Source organism: Erinaceus europaeus, chromosome 1 (assembly GCF_950295315.1).
Source record: "Erinaceus europaeus chromosome 1, mEriEur2.1, whole genome shotgun sequence".
In the NCBI taxonomy this organism is placed as follows: Eukaryota; Metazoa; Chordata; class Mammalia; order Eulipotyphla; family Erinaceidae; genus Erinaceus; species Erinaceus europaeus.
In genome coordinates, this window is record NC_080162.1 from 142,529,027 (window position 1) to 142,556,605 (window position 27,579).

Genomic DNA, 27,579 nt, shown 5'->3' on the forward strand with positions numbered 1-27,579 from the left:
ATTTTCCTTTTAGAACCCTCCTGCACTGCTGGTAGGAAAATAAATTGGTCCAACCTCTGTGGAGAACAGTCTGGAGAACTCTCAGAAGGCTAGAAATGGACCTACCCTATGACCCTGCAATTCCTCTCCTGGGAATATATCCTAAGGAACCCAACACACCCATCCAAAAAGATCTGTGTACACATATGTTCTTAGCAGCATAATTTGTTGTAGCCAAGACCTGGAAGCAACCCAGGTGTCCAACAACAGATGAGTGGCTGAGCAAGTTATGGTCTATATACACAATGGAATACTACTCAGCTATTAAAAACGGTGACTTCACCATTTTCAGCCCATCTTGGATGGAGCTTGAAGAAATCACATTAAGTGAAATAATGCAGAAATAGAAGGATGAATATGGGATGGTCTCACTCTCAAGCAGAAGTTGAAAAACAAGATTAGAAGAGAAAACACAAGTAGAACCTGAACTGGAGTTGGCGTATTGAACCAAAGTAAAAGACTCTGGGGTGGGGGTAGGGGGGAGAATACAGGTCCAAAAAAGATGACAGAGGATCTAGTGGGGGTTGTATTGTTATAGGGAAAACTGGGAAATTTTATGCATGTACAAACTATTGTATTTACTGTCGAATGTAAAACATTAATTCCCAATAAAGAAATTAAAAAAAAAGAACTTCAGATATCCACAGCCCCACACTGCGAGTGGTCTGTTCAAGAGACTCAACCCTGCCCCCACTAGAATGACTATAAAGCAAAGTGTGGAAAACACCAGAGGCTGAGTAGATAGGAAGCAACTAGAATTCTAGGAAGAAAAGAAAAAAATATTTCTCTTTCATAGATAAAGAAAAGTTGACCAAAAATGATTCACAATGTGCATACAAGGACTGAAAGGTGGGCAGAGGTCATAAAGGTCAAAGGCTGTCAGGATTTTTACAAACACCAGAAGCTGGCTTTAAATCTACCAGGGCTTTTACAAACACCAAGAGGAAAAGGGGGTTGGGTTTAGCATGTATGGAAGGCTTGAAGGGGCCTAGGACAAGCAGTTGCCATTAATTTCTATGCACTACTTCAAAAGTATCATTCAGCCCTAGGTATCAGTGGTGCAGGAACTTAGGCTGGGACCTCTCACAGGTAGCACTGCAGTACCTTCCCAGTGCCAAAAATATCTTTCAGAGGGGGGGGGGGAAATCTAGCTCACAGAAATTAAATCAATCCTATGAGGGTTTAGTAACCTAAACATGAAGTGAAATTCAAGTTAAATGGTCCACTTATGCTGATGGCAGACATTTGGACATAATGCCTAGTATGAAAGTACATATATACTATCCCCTTTGTTAGAATTTACAGTGCGGGTGGAAGGGAGTAGCAAGATAGTTGAATGGTTATGCAAAGACTTTTATGCCTGAGGCTCTAAGGTCCCAGATTCAATTCTCTGTATGCATCACCATAAACCAGAGTTAAGCTGTGCTGTGGTGGAAAAAAAAATGTGCATAGTCCGTGTGAACCAGAACTCTGCCTTGCTCACCAACTGTATCTCACTGCCTAGAACAGTACAAGGAACACGAGGTGAAAATATGTGATGAATAAAAAAGTACATTGTTGTTTTCCTTCTAGTATTTTCAGGTTATCAAAATACACACACACACACACACACACACACACACACACACACACACACACACACACACACACACACACGTCGGGCAGCCCCCCTGCTCCATCCTCCATTGCTGACACTATGGCCTATTTACATAATCATTGATTTGATCTTCTTTTTATCTCGAGACCCGTCCTGCCTGCAGGGTATTAATTAATCCCACCATTTAAAACCATTGCAACAGTTGCTAAGGACGCTTCCACCTTCCCAGCATGCCTTTTGCCTCTCTCCACCCTCTTTCCTAGCCATTTCTGTTTCCGACTCACCACTTCTGGTTTTATCCCATAAAACCCATTTCTGTTCCTGGTTTCGCTCTCCTTTTCTCTCTTTTTTCTCTCCCGTGTCCCAACCTGGAGAAGGGCTGGCTTCAAAGTTACACTTTTAACCTTAAAGTTAATGTTTACAAACTTCAAACACACACATAAACATGTAGTCTATAACACACAGGAGGAGAAAAACTTCTGTTACGAAGATATATCATGTCTAACACAAATTTAGATCTGTACTGTCTTATTTGAATCATTTCCATTCACACAGTTTAAGACTAAACGTTTCACATTTATACCAAGATAAAAAAATCAAAAGAGGAAAAAAACATTTTTTTTTACTGTTTCTGGACGTCTCCAGAAACTGTGGCTGCATCCAGCATTTTTATATAAAGTCAATTAAGTTTCATAGTACTCTGAGCAAAATGGGTAGTACAACAAATTCAGTCATTCAACTCACTCACTAACAAACACAACCAAAAGCAGAAGGGGCAGACAGCAAGCTAAAGATATTCAGAGAAAGCGAGAAGCAAAGAGAGAAATGGTAGGGAGGTTTTGTTTTTGGGCTCTGTGAACCAGATTTTTCAGATCCCGCCATGTCGCATTATGAGTCCCAGAGGGCATCCTGCTTCAAAAAGGGCCTCAAAATCCCAGTTAGGCTGGTTCTAACTATTCCTGCGGGATTGCTGCAGGCACCCATAACAAAAATGTCTTCCCATAGAAGAAAGAATTGAGTCAAGAGGGTAGAACTAACCATGTGTCTCCATTCTTGGGGATTGTCAACGTTCTGGAGAAGGCTCTGCAAGTTAGAGTCACCCTTCTCCATGGGAGACACGAGAGAGGGAGTCGAGGAAGTCCCAAGGGAAATCTCCATGCATCTCCCAAGCTCTACTATCACGGTCATGAGGAACCAAGGTGTGGCCCAGAGCAAAATCTCCCAGAGATAGAAAACCTGTTTCATGAAAAGAGTACAGGGTTTGGGAAACCTCTTCATAAAGGGGAAGGCTGCCCATGGCAGAGGGGTCTCAGAAAATAAGAAGAGGGAGAAAAAGAACTGCAGTGCCTTCGTAAAACATGAGGCTGCAGAGTTTTCAACACGATTCTCATAAACGTAAAATTGAATTGCTAAAGTAACTTTTAAGGAAAAAGTCTAAATTTTTTTTTTTTCCCTCCAGGGTTATTGCTGGGCTCGGTGCCTGCACCATGAATCCACCGCTCCTGGAGGCCATTTTTCCCCCTTTTTGTTGCCCTAGTTGTTGCAGCCTCGTTGCGGTTATTATTGCCATTGTTGACGTTGCTTTTTGTTGTTGGATAGGACAGAGAGAAATGGAGAGAGGAGGGGAAGACAGAGAGAGAGGAGGAGAGAAAGATAGACACCTGCAGACCTGCTTCACCGCCCGTGAAGCGACTCCCCTGCAGATGGGGAGCCGGGGGCTCGAACCGGGATCCTTATGCCGGTCCCTGCGCTTTGCGCCAAGTGCACTTAACCCACTGCGCCACCGCCTGACTCCCAAGAAAAAGTCTAAATACTTAACGTGACAATTCATCATCTCCAAAATTAAAATACAAATTCTCTGTACAGGACACTTTTGGAGGGCCCCTAAATATGCCCTGTGAACTAATCTTGTGGAAATTAATCCACAACAAATTTGGCATCAATCTGACATTGTAGATGTTCTAAAAAAAATAAAAAGAACATTGCCATTAACATGTGTAAACTCTCTAAGTAACCTGAGTTTGTTTAAAGTCTAGGGTAAAAATTAGTTAAAAATCAATATATTTTAACTAAATCTAGTCTGAAGATCCTGCACACACCTGGGGTGTGTCTCCATCTTAAATGGGTGTAACAAAAGGTAGAAAAGATGTTATTGATATGTAAAGCTCTCATATACCTTCTCAATTAAAGAGGTAGAACCAACCTGGGCAAATGATAGATCACACAATGGTTATGCTAATGATTCTCATGCCTGAGGCTTCTAACAGTGGTTCTTCTCTTTAACTGACCACATTTTATTACCCTTAAATTGTTTAAACAGCCTTAAAATCATACTAGAAAGGCCTCCCAAAATTATAAAGATACTTAAACCAATTATAATCATCAAGTTATCAATTATAGTAAAATTCTAACTTGTCAAAAGTTTTATTTTTTTTCACAAGTAAGTGAATTACAGCTGTCAAGTCTTCACATGAAGAAGCATCTGCTCATACGGTAAGGTATTAAACTATATAAGAAGTTCCTCCATATACAACTTATATAAATTAACAACAACATTCACATATTTTTCTATACTTAACTGGTGTATCTCATTTTGCCACTATAGGCCTGCCTTTGTCAGCCAAAAACTTAACGACTTTTCCTCTTTATAACATCACCCATACCACAAACATCTCTTACAACCCCAAAGACAAATGGTTGTTGAGAAGGCCCACCAAACACTTAAGACTCAATTAAGTAAAGAAAGAAAGGGGATACATCCCCCCAATATTCAGTTGGCTAAGGCACTAACTACATTAAACCTCTTTTAATATTTATAAAAATTTGAACCAGATGCCCTGCTAACCATGGGAAGATTTGTATGTGTTTCTTTCACAGGAATTCCCAGAAATCCATTTGGACCCGTCCTCTGACATCACTCACAAGATGGCATGACTACAGCAACCCCCGAAACCCATGATGTGACCTGACACGATCTGAAGAAACTGATTAACAGATTCCAAAGGACAGAACTTTCCTACTGCCTTTCTCTCACCCATCACGTCTGCCTTTCTTGATTCTGCTTCACCTGTCACCTTTTGGCGGTTTCAGCTCACTTTCTACAGAGAAGCAAAGTTCCAGAGGCTGTCCTCCCCCATCGAGATAGATGTGTGGCATTTCTTCCCCTGGTCGTTGGCATTGGACTGATGCTTCTATTAGACTTGCTGGTACACCTTTGGACACTCCCTTTACACTGCTGGACTTCTCGAGGACTGACTGCAGCAGTCCATGGACTTTGCAACCAGCTGTCTCAGGACTCTGCAATGCCAGATCACCCCTCGGCCTATCATGCAGCGCCTCTTTCTACCCACCAGGCAGCCCCTCTCTGCCTACCAGGTCTCTCTTCAGTCTCATGCTGTCCCTTGCTAATCTTACTTAATGCTCCCTGTCTTATTCCAGTTCTTTTAAAAACACCTGCATGATTTAGATTTCTGTTCACCCCTCCACTGCTATTCCTCTGACAGAAATGGAGTCTTTTACAGACATTCACCCATTTAAATATGGCTATTAGATAGAGGGAGATGCCGGGAAATTGTGAGGATGTGGTTGAGCTTGGCAGGGCTTGAACCTGAGGGGTGTGTCTAACCTGTTAGTCTCTCTCTCTCTCTACTGAAAGGTTGAGCAAGGAGGGACAGTAGTAACCCTAAAGGTGTGCCTTGTCCTATCTGACTCCCTGCCTCACAAAGCGCCCCACATTCCTGATACTATGGCCATTAGATAAAAAGAAAGGGGGAGATGTTGGGAAGCCCCCCTGCTCCATCCTCCATTGCTGACACTATGGCTTATTTACTTAATCATTGTTTTGCCTTATCTATCTTCTTTCTAACTTGAGACCCACCCTGCCTTCAGGGTATTAATTCCACTGGCTAAAACCTTAGCAAGAGTTGCTAAGGGAGTTTCTACCATTATCCCGCTCTTTCCTTTTCTCCACCCATTTCCTAGCCATTGCCTTTTCTGACTTGCCACTTCCAGTAAAAAATATATAAAAGTGTGGTCTCTGATTAATAAAGACGCACTGAATTCCATAAAGACGCATTGCGTTCCCGCTCCACCATGAGTTCCTGGTTCCTCTCCCTCGTCGCTGAGTAAGCAGCAGCCCAGGTTGGCTTCAGTCGAGTTCTCTCCAACCCAGAGAGCACGTGCCCAGGAAGAAACACCCTCACGCTAGCCTGACGAGCGCGCGCGCGCGCAAGCACACACACACACACACACACACACACACACACACACACACACACACACACACACACACACACCACTAAAGCTTACAAGGCACACGAGGTGAAAAAATATGTGATGAATAAAAAAGTACATTGCTTTTTTCCTTCTAGTATTTTCAGGTTATCAAAATACACACACACACACACACACACACACACACACACACACACACACACACACACACCACTAAAGCTTCCTCCCAGTGAGGTGGGGGCCAGGCTCAAACCTGGGCTGTGCAGATGGCAAAACAGCCAAACTTCCAGGTGAGCTATCCCACACCAGTCTTTGTTTCTTTGTTTGTTTACTTGTTTTTGGTGATCTGAAAAGACTAGAAGGAAAAAAGAAATATACCTTTTTTTTTATTCATAGCTTAGACTGTGTCCATATTGATCAGGACTAAATGATGTAACAGTGTAACAGTAGCATTTATTCTGCTGTTGTTACAACTGGTAACAAAATTGACAAATGTATGTGAACTATAAGAATTAAAATTTTCAGGCTGGGGTAGACAGCATAATGCCTGAGGCTCTGAAGTCCCAGGTTCAGTCCCCTGCACCACCACAAACCACAGCTGAGCAGTGCTCTGGTAAAAATAAATAACTAAAATAAGTAATTTAAAAAAAAAGTAAAAAAAAAATTTTCCTAGTCTAAAATATAATCCTTAAGATTCTAATAAAGAAAGAACTTGAGGGAACAGGAAGGTAGCTCTGTGTGCCTTGCATGTGAGGCCCTGTGATTAACCTGACACCATAAAAGAAAAATAGAGAAAGAATATCACAAAAAAAGAAGCGTTTTCATGAGAGAGAGATTTTCAAGCATACTAGAAGTTTCATAATGCCATATAACTTTTAGTGTGACTCATTACTGGCTAATAACTTTAGAAAGTGTAATGCAACAGTACCTTTGTCTACAAAATTTTCTTATTTTAGATTCATAATAATCAATTAGACACAGCAGCCTAAAAAAAAGATAAAATGAATTATTTTCAAAATGTGGTAGTATAATTTCAAATCACATACCTTCAAGTGGCAGTGATAAAATACATTATTTAGCCAAGTTTATAAAAAATGGAAGTGATTTTTGCCACAAGGATGAATTATACTGTCATACATTTCACAACAGTTTCATAAATTTTAAGATAACTCATTCTATCCCAGTATACAAAAACATACTTTTTGCTTTTCTTTATTACCAGGGTTATCTCTGAGCCTCAGTGCCTGCAAAATGAGTCCACAGCTCCCAGTGGCCTCTTTCTTTTTCTTTCTTTCTTCTCTCTTTCTCTCTTTACTTCTTTCTCCCTCTTCCTGCTTCCTTTTCCCTCAGATAGACAAAGAATTTGAGAAGGGAAAGATAGGGAGGGAGGGCAGAGACAGACCTGAACTGATTCACCCTCATGAACCTCCCTCTCCCAGACCCCTCCTTATACATGCTAAGTGTATGCTCTACCAGGTGTGCCAATGACCAGTCCCAAATAGCATATTCTCTTATCCTAACAATGTACTTCTAGCAATTGTTTACACAGAAATATCTGCCCAAGTTTGTAACTCAAGATAAACAAGGCTGTTTATTTCTTCACTGTTTATAAGAATGCAAAAATGGGGCCAGGTGGTAGCACATAGGGTTAAGCACCTGTACTGCTATGCACAGGGACCAAGGTTCAAGGACCCTAGTCCCCACCTGTAGGGGGAAAGCTTCACGAGTGGTGAAGGAGGGCTGCAGGTGTCTCTCTGTATATCTTTCTCTACCTCTTTCCTCTCAATATTTCTCTGTTCTATCAAATAAAGTTAAAAAAATATTTCTTTGGGCAGGGAGAGGTAGCATAATGGTTATGCAAACAGACATTCATGCTTGAGGCTCCAAAGTCCCAGGTTCAATCCCCTATACCACCATAAGCCAGAGCTAAGCAGTGCTCTGGTATTAAAAACTAAAAAAAAAAATTAAAGATTTTTTTAAAAAATAAAATAGATGAATATTTAATAAAAAAGGAAACAGCTGAATATTTAATTAAAAAAAAAGAAAATAGCTGAATACAAAGAGACTCCAACCTTGTTTGAGAAAAAAACTCAAAAACAACCTAAATATTCTTCAACAAGGATAAAGTAAATAATGACAAAACCATCTATAGAAAAAGAGAAAGCTTAAGAATAAATAATATGGGAGCCAGGCGGTAGCATTGCGGGTTAAGCACATGTGGCACCAAATGCAAGGACCGTAAGGATCCTGTTTGAGCCCCCAGCTCCCCACCTGCAGGGGAGACACTTCACAGGCGGTGAAGCAGGTCTGCAGGTGTCTATCCTCTCCCCGTATTCCCCCCTCTCTCCATTTCTCTCTGTCCTCTCCAACAACAACAACAACAATAACCACAACAATAAAACAACAAGGGCAACAAAAGGGAAAATAAATATTTTAAAAAATTTTAAAAACAAGCGGAGGGTAGAAAGCATAATGGTTATGCAAAGAGACTCTCAAGCCTGAGGCTCCAAAGTCCCAGGTTCAATCCCCTGCACCACCATAAGCCAGAGCTGAGCAGTGCTCTGGTTAAAAAAAAAAAAATTTAAAAAGAATAAATAATATAGGGTGGGGAAGATAGCATAATGGCTATGCAAAAGACCTTCATGCCTGAGGCTACTAAGTCCCTGGTTCAATCCCTTGAATCAGGATAAACCAGAGCTGACCAGTGCTCTGGAAAAAAAAATAATAATGTAAACCTATATGGACTAATAAATGATGGAGAAAATTAATGTTATATAATAAAATATATGACATTATTTTTTTTTAAAAAGAAGTAATTATTAAGCAGATATTGCCAGGTATGGCAATTTGGAAAAATAAAATGTGTTTGAAAATATATATACTAAGAAAAAGAATTTACATATGAAAAAAGAATTCCAGAGTTTTTTGTTTTTTTTTTTCCCTTGTTTTGTTTGTTTCCTTTGCAGATGCAGGGTCTGAAGAATGTGTGATTTCACAGCAGTGGGCTGATTTTTCAAAAGAGAGAGGGAAACACCACACAGGACCTCTCATGTGATACTACTGATGATCAAAAGTAGGTCACATATACCCAGTGAGCTGCCTCTTCACAGACTCCAACCTCAAGTCTGTGTGTTCCTGTTTTATTTTTACCAGGCTCTGGTTTATGGTGGTGCGGGATTGGAACCTGGGACTTTGGAGCCTTAGACACAAGAATTTCTTTGCAGAACTATTATGCTATATCCCCTACCCTACAGGTTCTTTTACTATTATTATTAAGATTTATTTATTTATGAAAGAGGCAGAAGAAGGAGAAGAGAACCAGAGCATCACTCTGGCACATGCAATGACAGACAGTGGATTTGAACCTTCCGCTTGAGACTCCAACACTTTATTCATTGTACCACCTCCCAGGTCATCCTCTTAACTGGGAGATTAAGATGAAAAAAACCTCTGCTGGTGGACTCACTTCCGCATTCCAGCCACAGCAGCATCCCTACTGGCAGACTGATTGCAGCCAACCTGCTCTCACCTATACTGTCAGCACCTAGATGGGCTGTTTGTAACCAATCAGCTTGTGATGCGCCCAGCTTGAAACAGCTAAAAGCTGGGTGCTGAGGTACATGACTGTTCAGGTCTGGTAGGAATCAACCTGTTAACGTGAAATAAACTCCCTGCCCTCCATGCGGCCTCAGGTCTTGTCCTTTGGTTACTTCTACCACAGGAGAGCTATATTACAGACTTTTGCATAATAAGATAATACGCTAATACTCATCCTTAAGAGTAGCTCAAGTTGGGGCCTGGTGGTGGTGCACGCAGTAGAGCATGTTACAGTGCTCAAGGACTTCATGAGTGTTACAGGTGTTAACTAAAGCAGTGTTACAGGTGTTTCTCTTGTTCTCTCCCTTTCTATCGCCCCCTTTCTATCTCCTCCTTTTCTCTCAGTTTCTCTGTCTCTGCCTTAACTAAACAAACAAACAATATTTTTAAAAAGAGTAGCTCAACTTAGCATTAATCACCTCCTGTATATTACAATATGAAGCACACCTGACCATATACGAATTATTTTGCCAAAAATACTTGAATATAAATCAAACACTAAAATAAGGAAATATAGCTGGCAGGAAAAAAAATTTAAATAAAAAATTTTTTTTTTAATTTTTTTAAAAAAAAAATTAATAGCCTAACAAGGAAGCAAATAAACAAATGGGGGTGCGGGTGATGGCACACCTGGTTAATTGCACGTTACAGAGCACAAGGACCTAGGTTTGAGACCCCAGTCCGCACCTACAGGGGGAAAGCTTCACAAGTGGTGAAGCAATGCTGCAGGTGTGTCTCTATCTCCCCCTTCCCTCTCGATTTCTGACTATCTCTAGCCAATAAATAAAGATAATAATAAAGAAATGTAGCATGTACTTCTCCAGAAAATGGACCAATTTCTTCATAAGTTAATAAAATGGGAAAGAAAAAAGGGCAGAGAAGAGGAAGACTTCTCCGGTTAAGATATTTGTAATCACTCCAAGGCAGAAATTAGATTAAAAAAAAAAAAAGAAGTATCTAGTTCCATTTCAAGGTAAGTAGCAAACATTACTGTCGGTCCAAGATGGTATGAGGCACTCTTTTGCAAAGATAGGCAAACACTCTGTTCTGAGTGACAATGCGCTCTTCTTCCTCCTTTTTAAATCTATAGATGTCATTTTGCAAACAAGCAATAGTTTCTTGCTGTTCCATCTGTTTTTCTTTATAATTCTGACATTTCATCTGTAAGAAAATAATTTTTTAAAAAGACATAATTATAATATGACACTATAATGCTGCCCTATCAATACAGCACATAGAGGATGCCTTTTTTTTGGGGGGGGGGTGATTAATGATATACAGTCAGCAGTAAATACAGCTGTTGGTACATGCATAAAATTTCTACAAAAAGTTTTCTACAAAACACTCTCACCTGCCTAGGTCTTCCTCCCCCATCGTGCACCAGGACCTGGAACCCTCCCCCCTCAACAACCTTTTACAACCTAGACATGAGTCTATAAGTCATTGAAGAGTCCTAGGATCTAGGTAGTATAAATTAGGTGCTATGAATTTCACCTAGAATCACCACAGGAGTTAAAAGTGTCAAGAAAAATAAAGGACCTAGTGGGGGTTGTATTGTTATATGGAAAACTGGCAAATGTTATGCATGTAGTGATAGGTGAAGTAAAGTAAGAACCACTAAATTGATCACCTGCGATTTTTTTTTTTTTACTCTAAGAATTTTTTTTCTTTATTGGGGGTATTAATGGTCTACAGTCAACAGTAAAATACAGTGGTTTGTACATCACCTATGATTTTAATGAGCTTTCTCAATACTATCATGTAATAAATAGCTCACTTGGATAGTGTGCTGCTTTGCCCTGTGCATTGCCCAGATTCCAGCCCAGGCCCCACTGCACTGGAGGAAGCTGCAGTGCTATGGCCTCTCCCCTCCCTCTTCTCTGCCATTGTCTCTATCAAGAGACAGCACAGCACAGCACAGCACAGCACAATATTAGATGCACTGAGTACCTGTAAAGCTTTCTGCTCCTTGTGAAGCTCTTTTATTTTATTTTGTTGTTCACAAACCCTATGTAGGGATCCATCCTCCAGTTCACCAACTTTGACTTTCACGCTGTCCAGGATTTGTTGCAAGTCGTTAGCTCGGTGTTCCTGGCTTGCTGCTCGGCACTGTTCCTGCTGAAGTTCATTTCTAATAAAAATAAAAAAAAGTCCTTCCCCTCAGTAATAAAAATAAATCCTACCAACAAATACACCCCTCATACAACATAATAATTTTCTGTTTTCCTAAATTTTCTATTTTGGGTAAGGGTTAGATAGCATAACAGTTATGCAAAGAGACTATCATGCCTCAGGATCCAAAGTCCCAGAGTCAATCCCCCACACCACCCTAAGTCAGAACTTAGCAGTGCTCTGGTTTTAAAAAAAAAAAAAATTCAACAAGGGCAACAAAAGGAAATTGAAAAAAAAAATCTGACATTAAAAAAAAAAATTCTAGGGGGCTGGGTGGTGGCGCACTTGGCTGAGCACAGGTTACAGTGCACAAGGACCCAGGTTCTAGTCTCTGGTCCCTACTTGCAGGAGGAAAGCTTTGCAAGTGGTAAAGCAGGGTTGCAGGTGTTTCTCTGTCTCTGTCCTTATCTTCCCCTCTCCTCTCAACTTCTGGCTCTCTATCCAATAACTAAATATAATAAAAATATTATAAATAATAAAATAAATAAATAAAATAATAAAATAAATAATATAAAATAATAAAATAAAATAATAATATAATAATAAAATAATATAAATAATAAAAATTCTATTTTATTTGCTTTTTTATTTCTTTTTCTTTTTTTTGCCTCCAGGACAATCGCTGGGACTCGGTGCCTGTACTACAAATCCACTGCTCCTGGAGACCATTTTTCCCTTTTTGTTACCCTTGTTGTTTATCGTTATTACTGTTGTTACTGCTGTCGTTGTTGTTGGAGATGACAGAGAGAAACAGAGAGGAGGGAAAGACAGAGAGGGGGAGAGAAAGATAGTTTCACCGCCTGTGAAGCTACCTCCCTGCAGGTAGGGAGCCAGGGGCTTGGACTGGGATCCTTACAAGGCCAGGTCCTTGCACTTCGCGCTGTGTGTACATAACCCAGGGCATAACTGCCCAGTTCACTTAGACAGTGTGCTGTTTGCCATGTGCATGACCCAGGTTGAATCCCAGCCCCCACTGCATTGGAGGCAGCTCCAGTGTTGTGGTGGTCTCTTTCACTCTCTCTAGAAGAAAATAAATAAACTATCATATAATACAAACCAGGAGAGATTTACATATCTTATTCCAAAATTTACCTATTAAAATATTTTGACATAGAATACTTAATCAAAAGGATTCTTTTTGGAATGTTTGCGCAGTCATTTTGGGGCTCCACCATTTTCTTTTTCTTTTTTTGCCACCAGGGTTATTGCGGGGGCTCAGATCCTGCACCATGAATCCACTGCTCCTGGTGGCCTTTTGTCCCCCTTTTGTTGCCCTTGTTGTGGTTATTATTGTCACTGTTGATGTCGTTCGTTGTTGGATAGGACAGAGAGAAAAATGGAGACAGGAGGGGAAGACAGAAGGGGAGAGAAAGACAGATACCTGCAGACCCGCTTCACTGCCTGTGAAGCGAACCCCCTGCAGGTAGAGAGCCGGGGGGGCTCGAACCGGGATCCTTCTGCCGGTCCCTGTGCTTTGTGCCACGTGCGCCCAACCTGCTGCGCTACTGCCCAACCGCCCACCATTTTCTTACTTCAGCTGTTGATTTGTTTCTATGAGCTCCTGGATCATGTTCTGTTGACACGCTGTTTTTTCCATCAATGCTTTCAAGTTATGTCTCATTTTTTGTGATGACTGTTTGTCAAAAATGATAAGATCTGCATTTTTGAAAATATAATAGTAGATTGAGCAGAATAAAAATAAAGGCAATGTAAAAAACAAAGCATTTAAAATTCTTGTGTTATCTATTTAATGTAAAAAATAAATGAGTGAAAGAAGGGAGCTTTTTATTCCATAAGTAATAATAAAAAAGATCAGATTTCTTTTGTTGTTGATGATGATGATGGGACTTAACTGCTGCTCCCAGCTGATTTTATCAGATAGAAAGAGAAAGAGAAACAGGGAGAGAGGGAGATGTCACAGCACCTCAAATTCCTAGAACCATGAAAGCCAGTGCACTATCCAGGTGAGCTATACTGCTCTGCTTACCTTTAAGATCTGTTCTTTTGACTAAAGACAAAGGTTTTAAGCCATGCATCATCAGCATCACATTTATGCTTTCCCATTCTGCTTCTTCCTGCTACAATTACAAGAAAAAGATAGAAGCTTTAAGGTATAAAATGAAAAAAAAAATCCTTCATATATAATTTTTATTTTAAGATTAACAAAATTTTTCTCATTCTTATAGGCTCTTTTTTATCATTTTATTTAAGGAGGATTGATGTTTTACAGTTTATTTGCTGACACATGGATACAATTTCTCATCTCCCTGGGATAACTGTCTGCAAAAGACTCATCCCTGGGTGGGAGTAAATAGCAGAGTGGTTATGCAAAGAGACTCTCATGCCTGAGGCTTTTAAGTCCCAGGTTAATTCCCGACCCCAACATAAGCCAGAGCTGAGCAGGCTCTGGTAAAGTAAATAAATAAATAAAATAGGACTCTCATGCCCAATTTAAGTCCTTTTCTACCATCATGCACCAGGACTAAACACCCTCTCTACTCCTACTTTCCCGTCCTTTCCGAGTTCTTTGCTTTGGCACATTACACCCCACCTGAGTTTCAAACAACCTGAGTTTCACTTTGTATACCTCCCTTTTTTTAAAAAAATATTTTATTTTCCTTTTTTTGTTGCCCTTGTTGTTTTTATCATTGTTGTGGTTATTATCATTGTTGTTATTGATGTTGTTGCTGGATAGGACAGAGAGAAATGGAGAAAGAAGGGGAAGACAGAGAGGGCAAGAGAAAAATAGACACCTGCAGACCTGCTACACCGCTTGTGAAGCAATTCCCCTGCAGGTGGGGAGCTGGGGGCTTGAACCAGGATCCTTACGCCGGTCCTCGGGTTTTGTGCCATGTGCACTCAACCAACTACAGCCCAACCCCCATATTTTCCCTTTCTATCCTTGTTTCCTAAGTTCTGCCTATGAGTGGGCGAATCTGGTATTGGACCTTCTCTTTTTGACCTACCTCATATAACATGCTTTCAAGCTCCATCCAAGATGAGGCACAAAACATGACTTCATCATTCCTAACAATTCAGTACTATTCCATTGTGTATATAGCCCACAAGTTTCTCAGCCACTCATCTGTCACTGGGTATCTGGACTGCTTCCAAGTTTTGGCTATTACAAATTGTGCTGTAATGAACATGGATGTATGTAGATATCTTTGGAAGGGTGTTATTTAGATAAATCCCCAGGAAAGAAATTGTTAGGCCATAGGGAAGGTCCACTTCTAGTGTTCTGAGAAATCTCCAGACTGTTTCCCATAGGAGTTAGATCAATTTACATTCCCACCAGCAGTGTAGGAAGGGTTTCTTTTTCCCCACATTCTCTCCAATACTTGTTACTATCCTTTCTGATGTAGGACATTTCATAAATGTAAAGTGTTACCTCGTTGTCTTTATTTGTATTTATGAGCATTTTTTTCATGTCTTTTTTAGATATTTTATTTATTTACTTATTAGAGGCAAAGAGAACTTGAAAGGGAGGGGGAGACTGAGAGGGAGTGAGACACCTGCAGTCCTGTTTCATCACTCATGAAGCTTCCCGCCTGCAGGTGGGGACCAGGGGCTTGAACCTGGGTCCTTGTGCACTGTTATGTGTAAACTTAACAGGTGTGCCACTACCTGGCCTTTTTTTCATACGTTGGTCTGCCCTCTGAATCTACTTTTCTGATGAAGTTTCTATCCATGTCCTCTCCCCAATTTTTAATGGGGTTGTTATTTGTTGCTGAGTTCTGTAGGGTAGCTTTCTGTTTTGGTGATCCTTTCCTTTGTTGTGCAGAAGCTTTTCAGTTTAATGTAGTTCCTCTGGTTTATTTTTGCCTTTGTTTTCCTTGTTATTGGACTTAAGTCTTTAAGGACATTTCTGAAGCATAGACTGTGAAGTGTTCTGCTCATGATTTCTTCTATATATTTAATGGCTTCTGATTTAATGTCCCAGTCTTTGATCCACTTGTAGTTGACTTTTGTGCATGGTGATATGTGGTGGTACATGTTTAATGTTTTTTTTTAATATTTTAAATATTTATTTATTCCCTTTTGTTGCCCTTATTGTTGTTATTGTTGTTGTTGTTGACATCATCGTTGTTGGACAAGACAGAGAGGAATGGAGAGATAAGGGGAAGACAGGGGGAGAGAAAGACAAACACCTGCAGACCTGCTTCACTGCATATGAAGCGACTTCCCTGCAGGTGGGGAGCCAGGGGCTCAAAACGGGATCCTTACGCCGGTCCTTGCACTTTGTGCCACCTGTGCTTAACCTGCTGCATTACCGCCCGACTCCCATGTTTAATGTTTTAAGCCTCCATGCCAAAATTAGCTTTACATAGGTATGGGGGCTTATTCCTGGGTTTTCAATTTTATTTCACTGATCTGTATGTTTATTTTGATTCCAGTACCAGACAGTTTTGATTATAATAGCTCTGTAGTGGGAGTCAGGCAGTAGTGCAGCGGGTTAAGCGCATGTGGCGCAAAGCACAAGGACTGGCTTAAGGATCCCGGTTCGAGCCCTGGCTCCTCACCTGCAGGGGAGTCGCTTTACAGGTGGTGAAGCAGGTCTGCAGGTATCTGTCTTTCTCTCCCCCTCTCTGTCTTCCCCTCCTCTCTCCATTTCTCTCTGTCCTATCTGACAATGACAACATCAATAACTACAACAACAATAAAAAAAACAAGGGCAACAAAAGGGGAAAATAAATAAATAAAAAGAAAGAAAAAATAATAGCTCTGTAGTATAACTTGAGGTCAGGAAGTGTCATAGCTCTAGTCTTGTTCTTTTTTCTCAAGTATCAGTAGCTTTGGCAATCCTCAGTATTTTGTGGTTTCAAATAAAAGTTTTGTAGCTTTTATTCAGTTCCCTTGAAATTTGGTGGAACCTTGATAGGAATGGCATTACATTATATATGGCTCTAGGTAGGATGGCAATTTTAATGATGTTAATGCTTCCAATCCATGAGCAAAGTATAACTTTCCATTTTTTGGTATCTCTATGTCCTTGAATAATGACTCATAATTTTCTGTATATGAGACTTTGTTAATTTCATTCCCAGAATTGATTTCTGAATTTATTTTTATTTTAACTTAGTGTTTATGTAGAAGAATATTTCTTAATATTTCCAGGGGTTTTCTACTAGGTTCTTTTGGATTTTCTATGTATGCTACCACGTCATCTATAAACAGTAATAGTCTGATTTCTTCTCTTCCAGTCTGTATCCTTTGAGTACATATTACATAATATCAGAATACTTATATACAGGCCTTAGTGAATAAATTTAAATAACAACCACAGAAGAGATCTAGTGATTTCAGTGAACTTAACAGATCTTTAATGTTTTTATTGTGGAATTTTAGATCAAATCATTAAGTCTCTAAAACCTTTAGCTTCCCAAAATTCCTAAAGAACACTTTTAAAAGAAAGATTTTTCATGTTTGTAGATGTTTTAGCACATACTCTGAGAAATATTAGTTGAAGATATTTCAACCTTACCTGTTTTTCAGTCATGACTCTGCTTCACAGTTTACTGGATTCTGTATCTTTAAAGGCTGCTGAGTTATTTTGTAGAGTCAAAATGAGCAGAAACAATAAAAATCTGAGTTGCCTAAGTTAAAAAGAAGAAAGTACAGTAGGTATCAACAGCAATTACACTTAAAAGAATCCACTAGGAGCCAGGCAGTGGTGCACCTGGTTAATACACACATTACAGTCCACAAAGATTCAGGTTCAAGTCCGTGGTCCCGACTTGGAGGGGGAAAGCTTCACAAGTGGTGAAGCAGGGCTGCAGGTGTCTCTCTGTCTCTTTCCCTCTCTATCACCCTTCCCCTTTTTAATTGCTCTCTATCTTTATCCAATAATAAATAAATAAATAAATACACGCACACACACAAAAAAACCCCACCATTCTTGGAGGGCAATTTAGCTCTTCCTACATCAAAACCTGTATTACTTTGTAGAAAGCTGATTTTAAAAATAATCAGAATAAATCTATCTTACAATGTTCTTCTCTAGAATAAAACACTATGACATTATACACACATACGAAAATGCTTTAGCTTTGTAATGTAAAAAGCACACAATACTAGTAACTATTATCTTTTGGAAGCTGCTTCCCCAAAACTAAAATAATAATAATAATGCCTGACCCATAGGTCAGCCTAACAATTCACCGGCCTTCCCATAACAGCAAATGGTTCAAAGCATTTTATTTCAAAGTAGATAGGAAACTACCCACAAGAGGTTCTTTCTTGCTCTTATTATCTAAAATTGCTAATCTTTAAAAAAAAAAATACCACGGATTCTTTGATCAACAAATGTAAGCCCTCCTTTTTATGGGTAGCATCACAGTATGGATAGAATTCCACTAGCATTATGGAACTGAACAGACTGAGAGGATCTTGGGAATCGTTTAAGCCCAGACAGGTAGCTGTTCACAACTAGAAGGAAAGAGAGATGAACTGAGGTCCAAGAAAGTGAGATCACAATTCACTATTTTCCTGAAGGCATTTGCCAAACTTAAAGACAGACCAAGGCATTCTCCACTTAAAATTGTTACCATGGGATTTTTTCCGTTTTATGACCCCTCCCCCAGCTGTCCCCAAGGACACGTGTTCAGCTCCTTCTGCAGACAAGTGTTCGGTCCCTTCTGTGGCAGACACGTGTTCAGTTCCTTCTGCTTCTCTAGCCCCTCCCCCTGCCATTCCGGTTTCAGCTCGCCTGAGGCTTCTGCGTTCCTGAACCCCGCCCCTGCCCCTGCCGCCAGGGTTTCAGCTACGCCCCCGGCCCCTGCTGCCGCAGTTTCAGCTCCGCCTGCAGCTTCCGTTTTCCTGACCCCGCCCCCGGCCCCTGCTGCCACGGTTTCAGCTCTGCCTGAGGCTTCCTCGTCCCTGACCCTGCCCCCTGCTGATACGTCACCATTAAGGGACCTAGTGCCTGAGATACGAGAGCTAAAGGATATTTTTTCAGCATTTAAGGATTTTAAACCATGTGCAGTCCACCCCGGGAGCTCCGTCCCCGTAGATATGCGTTTAGTCTCCCCTGCAGCCACTACAGCAGTTTCTACTGAATTTTCCACTTCTGTAGCTCCCTCTCCCGCGCCATCGGACCAAATCCACACATTCCTGGTAAACTTGGCCCCTTCTAAACAAAACCCTCAGCCGTGGCAGCCATATTCCTCTAAAGTACTTGGAACGCTCAGACAAGCAGTCAGGGAGGACGGGATGCATTCTCCATGGACCAAGTCCGTCTTGAGAAGCTTTTACCAGCATTTAAATACACCACAAGACTTGAAAGAACTGGCTCGTGCTGCACTCCCAGACCCACTCTATCTTCAGTGGCAGGCATGTTTCCGCGATGAGTGCTCTAGGCAATCGCAGGAAAATAGTAACAAACAGGTAGAATGGAATTTTGATGCTTTGTTTGGAGCAGGAGCTTATGAATCTGGAGCTCAGCAGGCAGAAGCCAGGTTTCCAACCGGTTATTTTGAACAGGTACGCATCTGTGCAACACAAGCATGGGAAAGGGTGACCACACCTGATGTAGATCCATCAGCTCCCATTAACTCTTTTCACCAAGGCTCTGATGAGTCATTGGCGAGCTTCATCTCAGGGGTGAAGAGAAGCTTAGAGAGAAAGGTTTATAATCCTGACGTCCGCAAACTACTCCTGCGCTCTATTGTCTGGGAAGGCATGACATCACAATTCCGTCAGGTATGCCTTAATCTTAAACACCTACACCCAGATAATTGGATTCTAGCGACACAGGAACTTACATCAGGCAATTATGGGACACCCGCTACGATGCAGGTCTATGCAGTTGCCCCAGGTAAGCAAAACGGGGCCTGCTTTCAGTGCAGTCGCCAAGGACATTGGCGTAACCAATGTCCTGATAAGTTGAGACCACGCCTCCAGTCAGGGAAACCACGCCTCCAGCCAGAGCAACCCCGCTTTCAGTCAGGGAGCCAGAGACCACGTACTGTTTGTCCAAAATGTCGTAAGGGGTTTCATTGGAAGAGAGATTGTCGGTCCCAATTTCATAAAGATGGTTCACCCCTGAATGGTACAAATTCGGGGCCTGAGATTTTGTGGACCACTCCTGTTTTAGAACAAGGTCACCCTTCTATGACAGTAAAGATTGGCAATATTCCTTTTAAATTTTTGATTGACACGGGGGCAGCAAAGACGATTTTAAGGCAAGAAGAGGTTCCCCAAGATTGGGAACTCATCCCTGGACCTAGTTTACATGGAATAGGAGGGATGACGAGAGCATTTTGCACACGAGACTCGCTTATGTGGGAAGACCCAGAAGGTTCTACCAGACACTTCCGCCCTTTGGTAGCTAATATTAGCACCAACTTACTGGGCAGGGATCTTCTGGAATGTCTTGATGTTAGGATATCCACAGACGCCTCTGCAGAGCGTAAAACTCATTCCCGCAATACCAGGTCTATTCAGCACCCCCAATATTAAATGCCACTGTTCGTAGCCAAACACCCCGCTTAAGCTGGCTTTCTAATGAGCCTGTCTGGGTGGAACAGTGGCCTTTACCTAGGGATAAGCTAAAAATTTTAAAAGAGCTCGTCCGAGAGCAGTTGTCCTTGGGACACATTCGTCATTCTCGAAGCCCATGGAATACTCCTGTCTTTGTGACTAAAAAGCGCTCGGGAAAATGGCGCCTCCTTCAAGATCTCCGTGCAGTAAATAAAACCATGCAGGTCTGGGGCTCCCCCCAAAGGGATTTGCCTCTTGCTTCTGCAATTCCCACGGGTATTCCAATCATAGCTATTGATATACAAGATTGTTTTTTCTCTATCCCCTTGCATCCGCGAGATTGTAAGGGGATAATCTGTTTTGCCTTCTCTGTTCCGTCTATTAATAATGCCAGCCCCGCTGATAGATTTGAATGGGTGGTGCTGCCCCAGGGTATGGCCAATAGTCCTACAATTTGTCAGGAGGCTGTTAAATCTGCCCTTGTCCCATATATTCATAAGGGCCTTAATATTTTTCATTATACAGATGATATTTTAATATGGGGAAAATCAGATACAGATCTCTATGCCTTACGTGATTTTCTCATTCCTGCATTAAAGAAAAGCGGCCTTAATGTAGCCCCTGAGAAGATACAGCTAATCCCTCCAATATCCTTCCTAGGTTCAGAGATTTCTCTAACGCAAATTCGTCCCTTAAAACCTAATGTTACCTTCCCTTCTAACCTTACTCTTGCTTCTTTACAAAGTTTTCTAGGAAATTTAAATTGGCTTAGGCAGTATCTCTATCTGCTCACAAGCTGCCTCCAACCACTGTTTGACCTGTTGAAAGGAAACAAACAGCCCTCTTCAAAACGTAAGTTAACTCCTGAGGCCTCCTTGGCACTGGAAAGGGTTAACCAGGCCCTCCAGGACATGCACCTTGTTCAATTCTCCCCCTCCTCTCCGGTAAACCTTCTAATCTTCAACTCCACCCCCACAGTAGTAGGGGCACTGTGGCAAGACCATGGGGTTCTCGAATGGCTTCACACGCCAGTAGGAGCAGCTCCAAGACTCCTCACTGAGATAGATGCGTTAGCATTCATGGTTCGCCAAGGGAGAAATAGGTCTGTGCAGGTCTTAGGGAAAGAACCGGATTTAATCATTCTGCCCTTTTCTCTCACAGATACAGAGTGGCTTATACGCCATCATTCCCGCTTTGCCATAAGCTTCGTGGGGTTTCCAGGACAAATAGATAACCATTTTCCTTCTACTAAATTGATAGCTTCTTTACCTCTTCTGCCTCTACTAGCACCTAAACTTTTCTCTCGGGATCCCATTCCCTCTGCTCCTACAATCTTTACTGATGGCGGAAAAAGGGGAGCTGCTGCCCTTATATATTACCCAGACAAACAATCTCCTAAACCTCTCTTTACTGAGCTTCCTGATAATTCCCCTCAGTACAAAGAACTTTATGCTGTTTTTCTTGCACTAAAAGCTGTACCAGAATCCTTCAACCTTTTTTCTGACAGTGTGTATACTGTTAACTTACTTCCATGGCTTGCTCGTTCATATGTGAAAATTGATGACAATCCACTTTCCCCTCTCTTGATTCAAATCGCCTCTATGCTCTGTTCTCGAACCCAACCACTGTATATTCAACACCTTCGTTCCCACAGCCCTCTTCCTGGTTCCCTGTCCGAAGGGAATGCCGCAGTTGACCGCCTTGCCTCCACAGGAACTTTCCCAGTCTCTGTCTCTGATCCTGCTAATTTTCACTCTCTAACCCATGTTAATCTTAAAGGCCTTCAAGCTCGATTCCCTGATGTTCCTGTATCACAGTTAAAACATATCCTCGCTACATGCTCTTCTTGTGCAAGTCTCATAAAGACACCTGCTATCCAGACCCTTGGGGTTAACCCCCGAGGTTTAAAAGCTAATGCTATTTGGCAAATTGATGTCACCCACATACCAAACTTTGGCAAACAAAAATATGTGTTTGTCTCAATTGATACCTTTTCTAAATTTATGTGGGCTACAGCTCAGACAGGAGAAAGTGCTAAAAAGCTTGTAAGCCATATGCTCTCTTGTTTTGCCATTATGGAGGTCCCATTATTTTTGAAAACAGACAATGCACCTATGTTTACAAGCAAACAATTTAAAGATTTTTGTTCCCTCTGGAATATTACTCATACCACGGGCATTCCCTACAATCCACAGGGACAAGGCATTGTCGAGAGGGCCCATCAAACTCTGAAGGCTCAACTAAATAAAGATAAAGGAGGAACATATCCCCCAAATATCCAGCTAGCAAAAGCCTTAACTACGTTAAATCTCTTTAATATTTACAATAACTCAGCCTTACCCCCTATTATTCTTCACTGGCAAACACCATCTACCCTCCCATCTATTAAGGTCAAATGGAGAGACCCACTCGATAAAGTTTGGAAAGGGCCTGACCCATTATTGACCATGGGAAGGGGTTTCGCATGCATTTTCCCTCAAAATTTCTCTAAACCTGTCTGGGTTCCTGCCCGCCATGTCCGACAATACCCGCAGGATGGCGCTGTTATTCCTGAAGAACAAGAAATAACACAAGAGGACTAGATGCAGGATACATCCCAGGATCCATAATATGGCATGGCAGAACCTACAAAAGTTGGCTCACAGAGCCCTCTCTCCTAACCCCTTCCCTGAATGTCTTATGTTATGAATGGCCAGTTGTGTTTTGTGAGTGAATGTGCTGAATGACCAAAAATTTTTGTATGACCCATCTGCTCAGAAGTACTCTAAATGTTAAAACCATTGTTACTAACATGCATTAACTCTCTAAGTAACCTGAGTCTGCTTATAGTCCAAAGTCAATTATAGTAAACCTCTAACTTGTTACAAGTTTTATTGTTTTTCACAAGTAAGTGATTACAGCTATCAAGCCTTCATATGAGGAATCATCTGTTCATATGGTAAGGTATTAAACTGTAAGAAGTTCCTCCATATCCAACCTATGTGAATTAGCAACATTCACATATTCTTGTAAACTTAACTGGTGTATCTTGTCTTGCCACCATAGGCCTGCCTTTGTCAGCCAACAATTTAAAGATGTTTCTCTTTATAACATCACCCATGCCACAGACATCCTTTACTACCCCCAAAGACAAATGGCTGTTCCCCTGGACATCACATTCACTGACTGCTTCCCTTAGACTTGAGATATGCCCTACCCACCTCTGGCCCGCAATATGACACAAGAGATACAGCACTGGACTGGCAAACATTAGGTTCCTAGTGAGGCCCTGCACTGCAGGTGCCACAGTGATGCTCTGATGTCTCCTTCTCTCTCTTCCTTTCCCACATTAATAAATGAAAGAACCTTTACAAAATCAAAATATCTATCAGGTTTGAAGGTGTGATAAAGATTTGCTTCAGGTGTCAGTTTAAGGAACAAATGATCACTAAGTCAGCCCTATAAGGAATACTAAGAAGACTTCTATGAAATTATATAAAAATTACTAAATGAAGAGTGGGCAGTAGCTCAGCAGGTTAAGCTCACATGGTGCAAAGCGCAAGGACCAGTGTAAGGATACTGGTTCGAGCCCCCGGCTCCCTACCTGCAGGAAGGTCGCTTGTCAAGTGGTGAAGCAGGTCTGCAGGTTTCTACCTTTCTCTCCCCTTCTCTATCTTCCATTCCTCTTTCAATTTCTCTCTGTCCTATCCAACAACAACATCAATAACAATAATAATAACAACAATGATGAACAATAAGAGCAACAAAAGGAGAAAAAAATAGCCTCCAGGAGCATCCAAGCACCGAGCCACAGCAACAACCCTGGAGGAAAAAAAATTACTAAATGGTCTCACTGATGTGGGGTATAAAAATAAAATAGCAAGGAAACAGACTAAGTCAAATGAAAATTAACCTTGGGGATTAGGAGACAGCTCAACCAGTAAGACATGTACCCTACTGTGTGCAAAGCTCTCGATCTAAACCCCAGAACAAAAGGTCCAGGGGAAAGCTTCACAGATGGTGGACCATCACAATGGTGCCTTTCCCGCTTCCTGACTCATTTTCCTTCTTTCTGTTTCTACCTGAAATAAAAACAAAATCTGCCCTTGTAACACAAAATAATTCATTAAAAATTTAAATAAATATTAGGTTCAGACTTCATTACTGAGGTTACCAAATGCAGAGAACAGAATGGGTTGCAGGGATGGAGGGAATTCCATGGAATCTAAGCAAGGTACTGGTACCTCTGTGATAGGTGTAGTGTGTCAACACGTGTGTTAACTCATCACAGAAGTGTGAAGCTATACAGCCTTGTAAATAACATTACCTCAGGGAGCTGGGCCAGTAGTGCAGCGGGTTAAGTGCACATGGTGTGAAGTGCAACGACGGGTGTAAGATCCCGGTTCATGCCCCCAGCTCCTCACCCGCAGGGAGTTGCCTCATAAGCAGTGAAGCAGGTCTGCAGGTGTCTATCTTTCTTTGTTCCCCCTCTTCCTTCCCCCTCCTCTCTCGATTTCTCTCTGTCCTATCCAATGACAACAACAACAACAACAAGGGCAACAAAATGGGAAAAATGGTAGTACAGGCACCGAGCCCCAGCAATAACCCTGGAGATAAATAAGTAAAATAACATTACCTCACATTAAAAAAAAAATCTATTTACAGTACCATCAAATAAGATAAAATACTTGTGGATGGAGACAGTCCTTCTGGTTTGATGACCAGCACTGTGTGTACTGTATTGCTCTGGCTTCTCACTCTCATGTGATACATTTTTAATTTCACATGGAATAAATAAAACAAATCTTTAAGAAATAATAAAATGGGAGTCAGGTGGTAGTGCAGCAGGTTAAGCGCACATGGTGCAAAGCGCAAGGACCAGCCTAAGGATCCTGGTTCCAGCCCCTGGCTCCCTACCTGCAGGGGAGTCGCTTCACAGGCGGTGAAGCAGGTCTGCAGGTGTCTATATTTCTCTCCCCCTCTCTGTCTTCCCCTCCTCTCTCCATTTCTCTCTGTCTTATCCAACAATGACATCAATAACAACAACAATAATAACTACAACAACAATAAAAAACAACAAGGGCAACAAAAGGGAAAATAAATAAATAAATATAAAAAAGAAAAAGAAAAATATGCAACAAAAAGAAATAAAAAAATATTAAGGCATAAATTTAACTAGGAAAGTGAAAGATTTACACAATGAAAATCACAAAGCATGGCTCAAAAAAATTAAAAACATAAATAAATGGAAATAGCTTCCATATTCAAGGATTAGAAGACTGAATATGAGACTAACTTAGACTAACAAAAGTGACTCAGCATCCCCCACCTGCAGGAGAGAAGGTTCATAAACAGTGAAGCAGTGCCTCAGGTTTCTCTCTTCCTGATTTCCCCTCAACCTCCTCTTCCCTTTAGATTTGTCTCCATTCAATAAATTTAAAAAGAAGAGGGAGGGAGGAGGAGGAGGGGGAGGGGGAGGGGGAGGGGGAGGGGAGGGGGAGGGGAGGGGGAGGGGAGGGGGAGGGGAGGAGGAGGAGGGGAGGAGGAGGAGAAGGAGGAGGAGGAGGAGGAGGAGAAGGAGAAGGAGAAGGAGAAGAAGAAGAAGAAGAAGAAGAAGAAGAAGAAGAAGAAGAAGAAGGAGAAGAAGAAGAGGAAGAAGAAGAAGAAGAAGAACCTGGGGCCAGGTAGTGACACACCCTTCGTTGAGTGCATGTTACAATGCCAAGAAGCTGGGTTTGAGCCCCTAACTTCTGCAAGTAGTGAAGCAATATTGCAGGTGTCTCTTTGTCTCCCTATTACCCCCTTCCCTCTCAATTTCTGGTTGTCTCTAATGAAAAAATAAATGTAATAGTAAAATTAATTTTAAAAAAATATATACAAATTCAACATAATCCCTATCAAAATCCCAGTGAGAGTTTTGCCGAAACAGAAAACTCATCCTAAAATATATAGGGAATTTCATGGGACCCTGAATTGTCAAACAGAATTGAAGAAGAATGGTGGGTGTAGATAGCATAATGGTTATGCAGAGAATCTCATGCTTGAAGCTCTAAAGTCCCAGGTTCAGTCCCCTGCACCACCATAAGCCAGAGCTGAGCAGTCAGTGCTTTGGTAAAAAACAAACAAACAAACAAACAAAAAACCTTGAAATTTACTCTAGAACTACAGAAATCAAAGCAATGTACTTCTAGTTAAAAGATACAAACAGAGAAAAGAACCTAGAAACAATTCCCAGAAATATTATCAAATTATTTTTTTTTAATGCCTGAAGAAAAGAATGGGACAATTTCAACAGATGGATATTAATATGCAAAGAATGAAGGAGAACCCTTACCTTGTACATATATAAACATTAACTGAAAAGTTTCTCTCCCTTACTAAAAATATCCATGTGGAAAAGGAGATAGAGGCAAGAGAGAAGACTAGCAAGGTGTCTTCAGAACAATAAAATACTGTAATATACATGGACAATTCAGCAGAGAAATAGGCTTGGATTCTGCAAGCTACAACAGAAGACAAAGGTCTAGTGTCTGGGTGAAAAATACAGTCACTCACACGTTACCAAAGGCTATTCCTTGGCTCCACACCCACAGTTTGAGTTCCCACATGGCTGCCCGCCCTGAAACCACAGATGGCAGTACTGGCCCAGCTCCAGCAGCCTGATTCCACACCACAACTACATACGGCCCACTGCCCATCTGCTCCCAGCTGCCACTGCAGCTCCTGTACCCTGCTCCCTGGCTCCATGCTGCACCAATATGCCACATAAACCACCCTGATCCTTTTACAACTTCATGCCCATAATGTCACAGCAGCAGGAAAGGGGATATGGAGGCTATGAGTCAGTTGGGATTACAGGCAGCCTGAAAGCAACCATATTTGAACTCAGGTCCCATAGCAACAGAATCTTAGGGTGAAACCACAGACAAGTACTCCAATAACTGCACAATCCAAGTTTGTACTTCCAAGTGTCTGTAATACACCAAATGCAAACATCTGGTTGGACATGACAACATAAATCTATGCCCTGGCCCTCATGAAGAATCAATGAGAAAATCTCTCACTTGTGGACAGAGACAGAAGTTTCACATATTTATATTTTGTTCAAACACAGAGCTTGGGATCCATGCCTGTGATCATCTATCATTCTGATTTACTGCTTCAAAGGTAGGATTAACCCCATTTGTAAGGGGCCAAACACTCTCAGACAGACAAAAGGCCACTAGATACAAAAAACAAAGGCAGGAAGAAAAACTCTCTCCTCAGTTCCACTTGTGCCCAAGCCCTCCTTTTAAAAGGTCCATGGTAGAAAATTAAAATGTCAACAGCCTTCAGTGAACTTCCCCCACTACAAGTCATGGCAGGATGAAACAGATCTGAGACTGCATCACAGGAAAAGACCCAATGCCCCACAAAGCCAAGGAAAGATCTGTCTTTAATTAGGGTCATTTAATCAATGTCTCAGCTGAAGCAAGGCTGGT

General features: G+C 41.4%; 1 protein-coding gene across 3 annotated transcripts in view; it reads right to left on the minus strand.

The window, feature by feature from the left end:
• The window catches only part of CEP70 (centrosomal protein 70), a 56,257-nt gene that overhangs the window by 26,011 nt on the left and 2,667 nt on the right, over positions 1-27,579 (minus strand). The window contains exons 2-8 of one of the 3 annotated variants that reach the window (XM_060196426.1): positions 23,703-23,797; positions 17,124-17,235; positions 13,626-13,716; positions 13,171-13,294; positions 11,417-11,597; positions 10,458-10,627; positions 6,798-6,854 (exon numbers count right to left, since the gene is read on the minus strand). In XM_060196426.1, coding sequence (XP_060052409.1) covers positions 6,798-6,854; positions 10,458-10,627; positions 11,417-11,597; positions 13,171-13,294; positions 13,626-13,716; positions 17,124-17,138 — 638 coding nt within the window. In that variant the 5' untranslated portion in view covers positions 17,139-17,235; positions 23,703-23,797. The remainder of the gene's footprint in view (positions 1-6,797; positions 6,855-10,457; positions 10,628-11,416; positions 11,598-13,170; positions 13,295-13,625; positions 13,717-17,123; positions 17,236-23,702; positions 23,798-27,579) is intronic. The other 2 variants (XM_007518854.3, XM_060196433.1) reach the window with 2 other exon arrangements.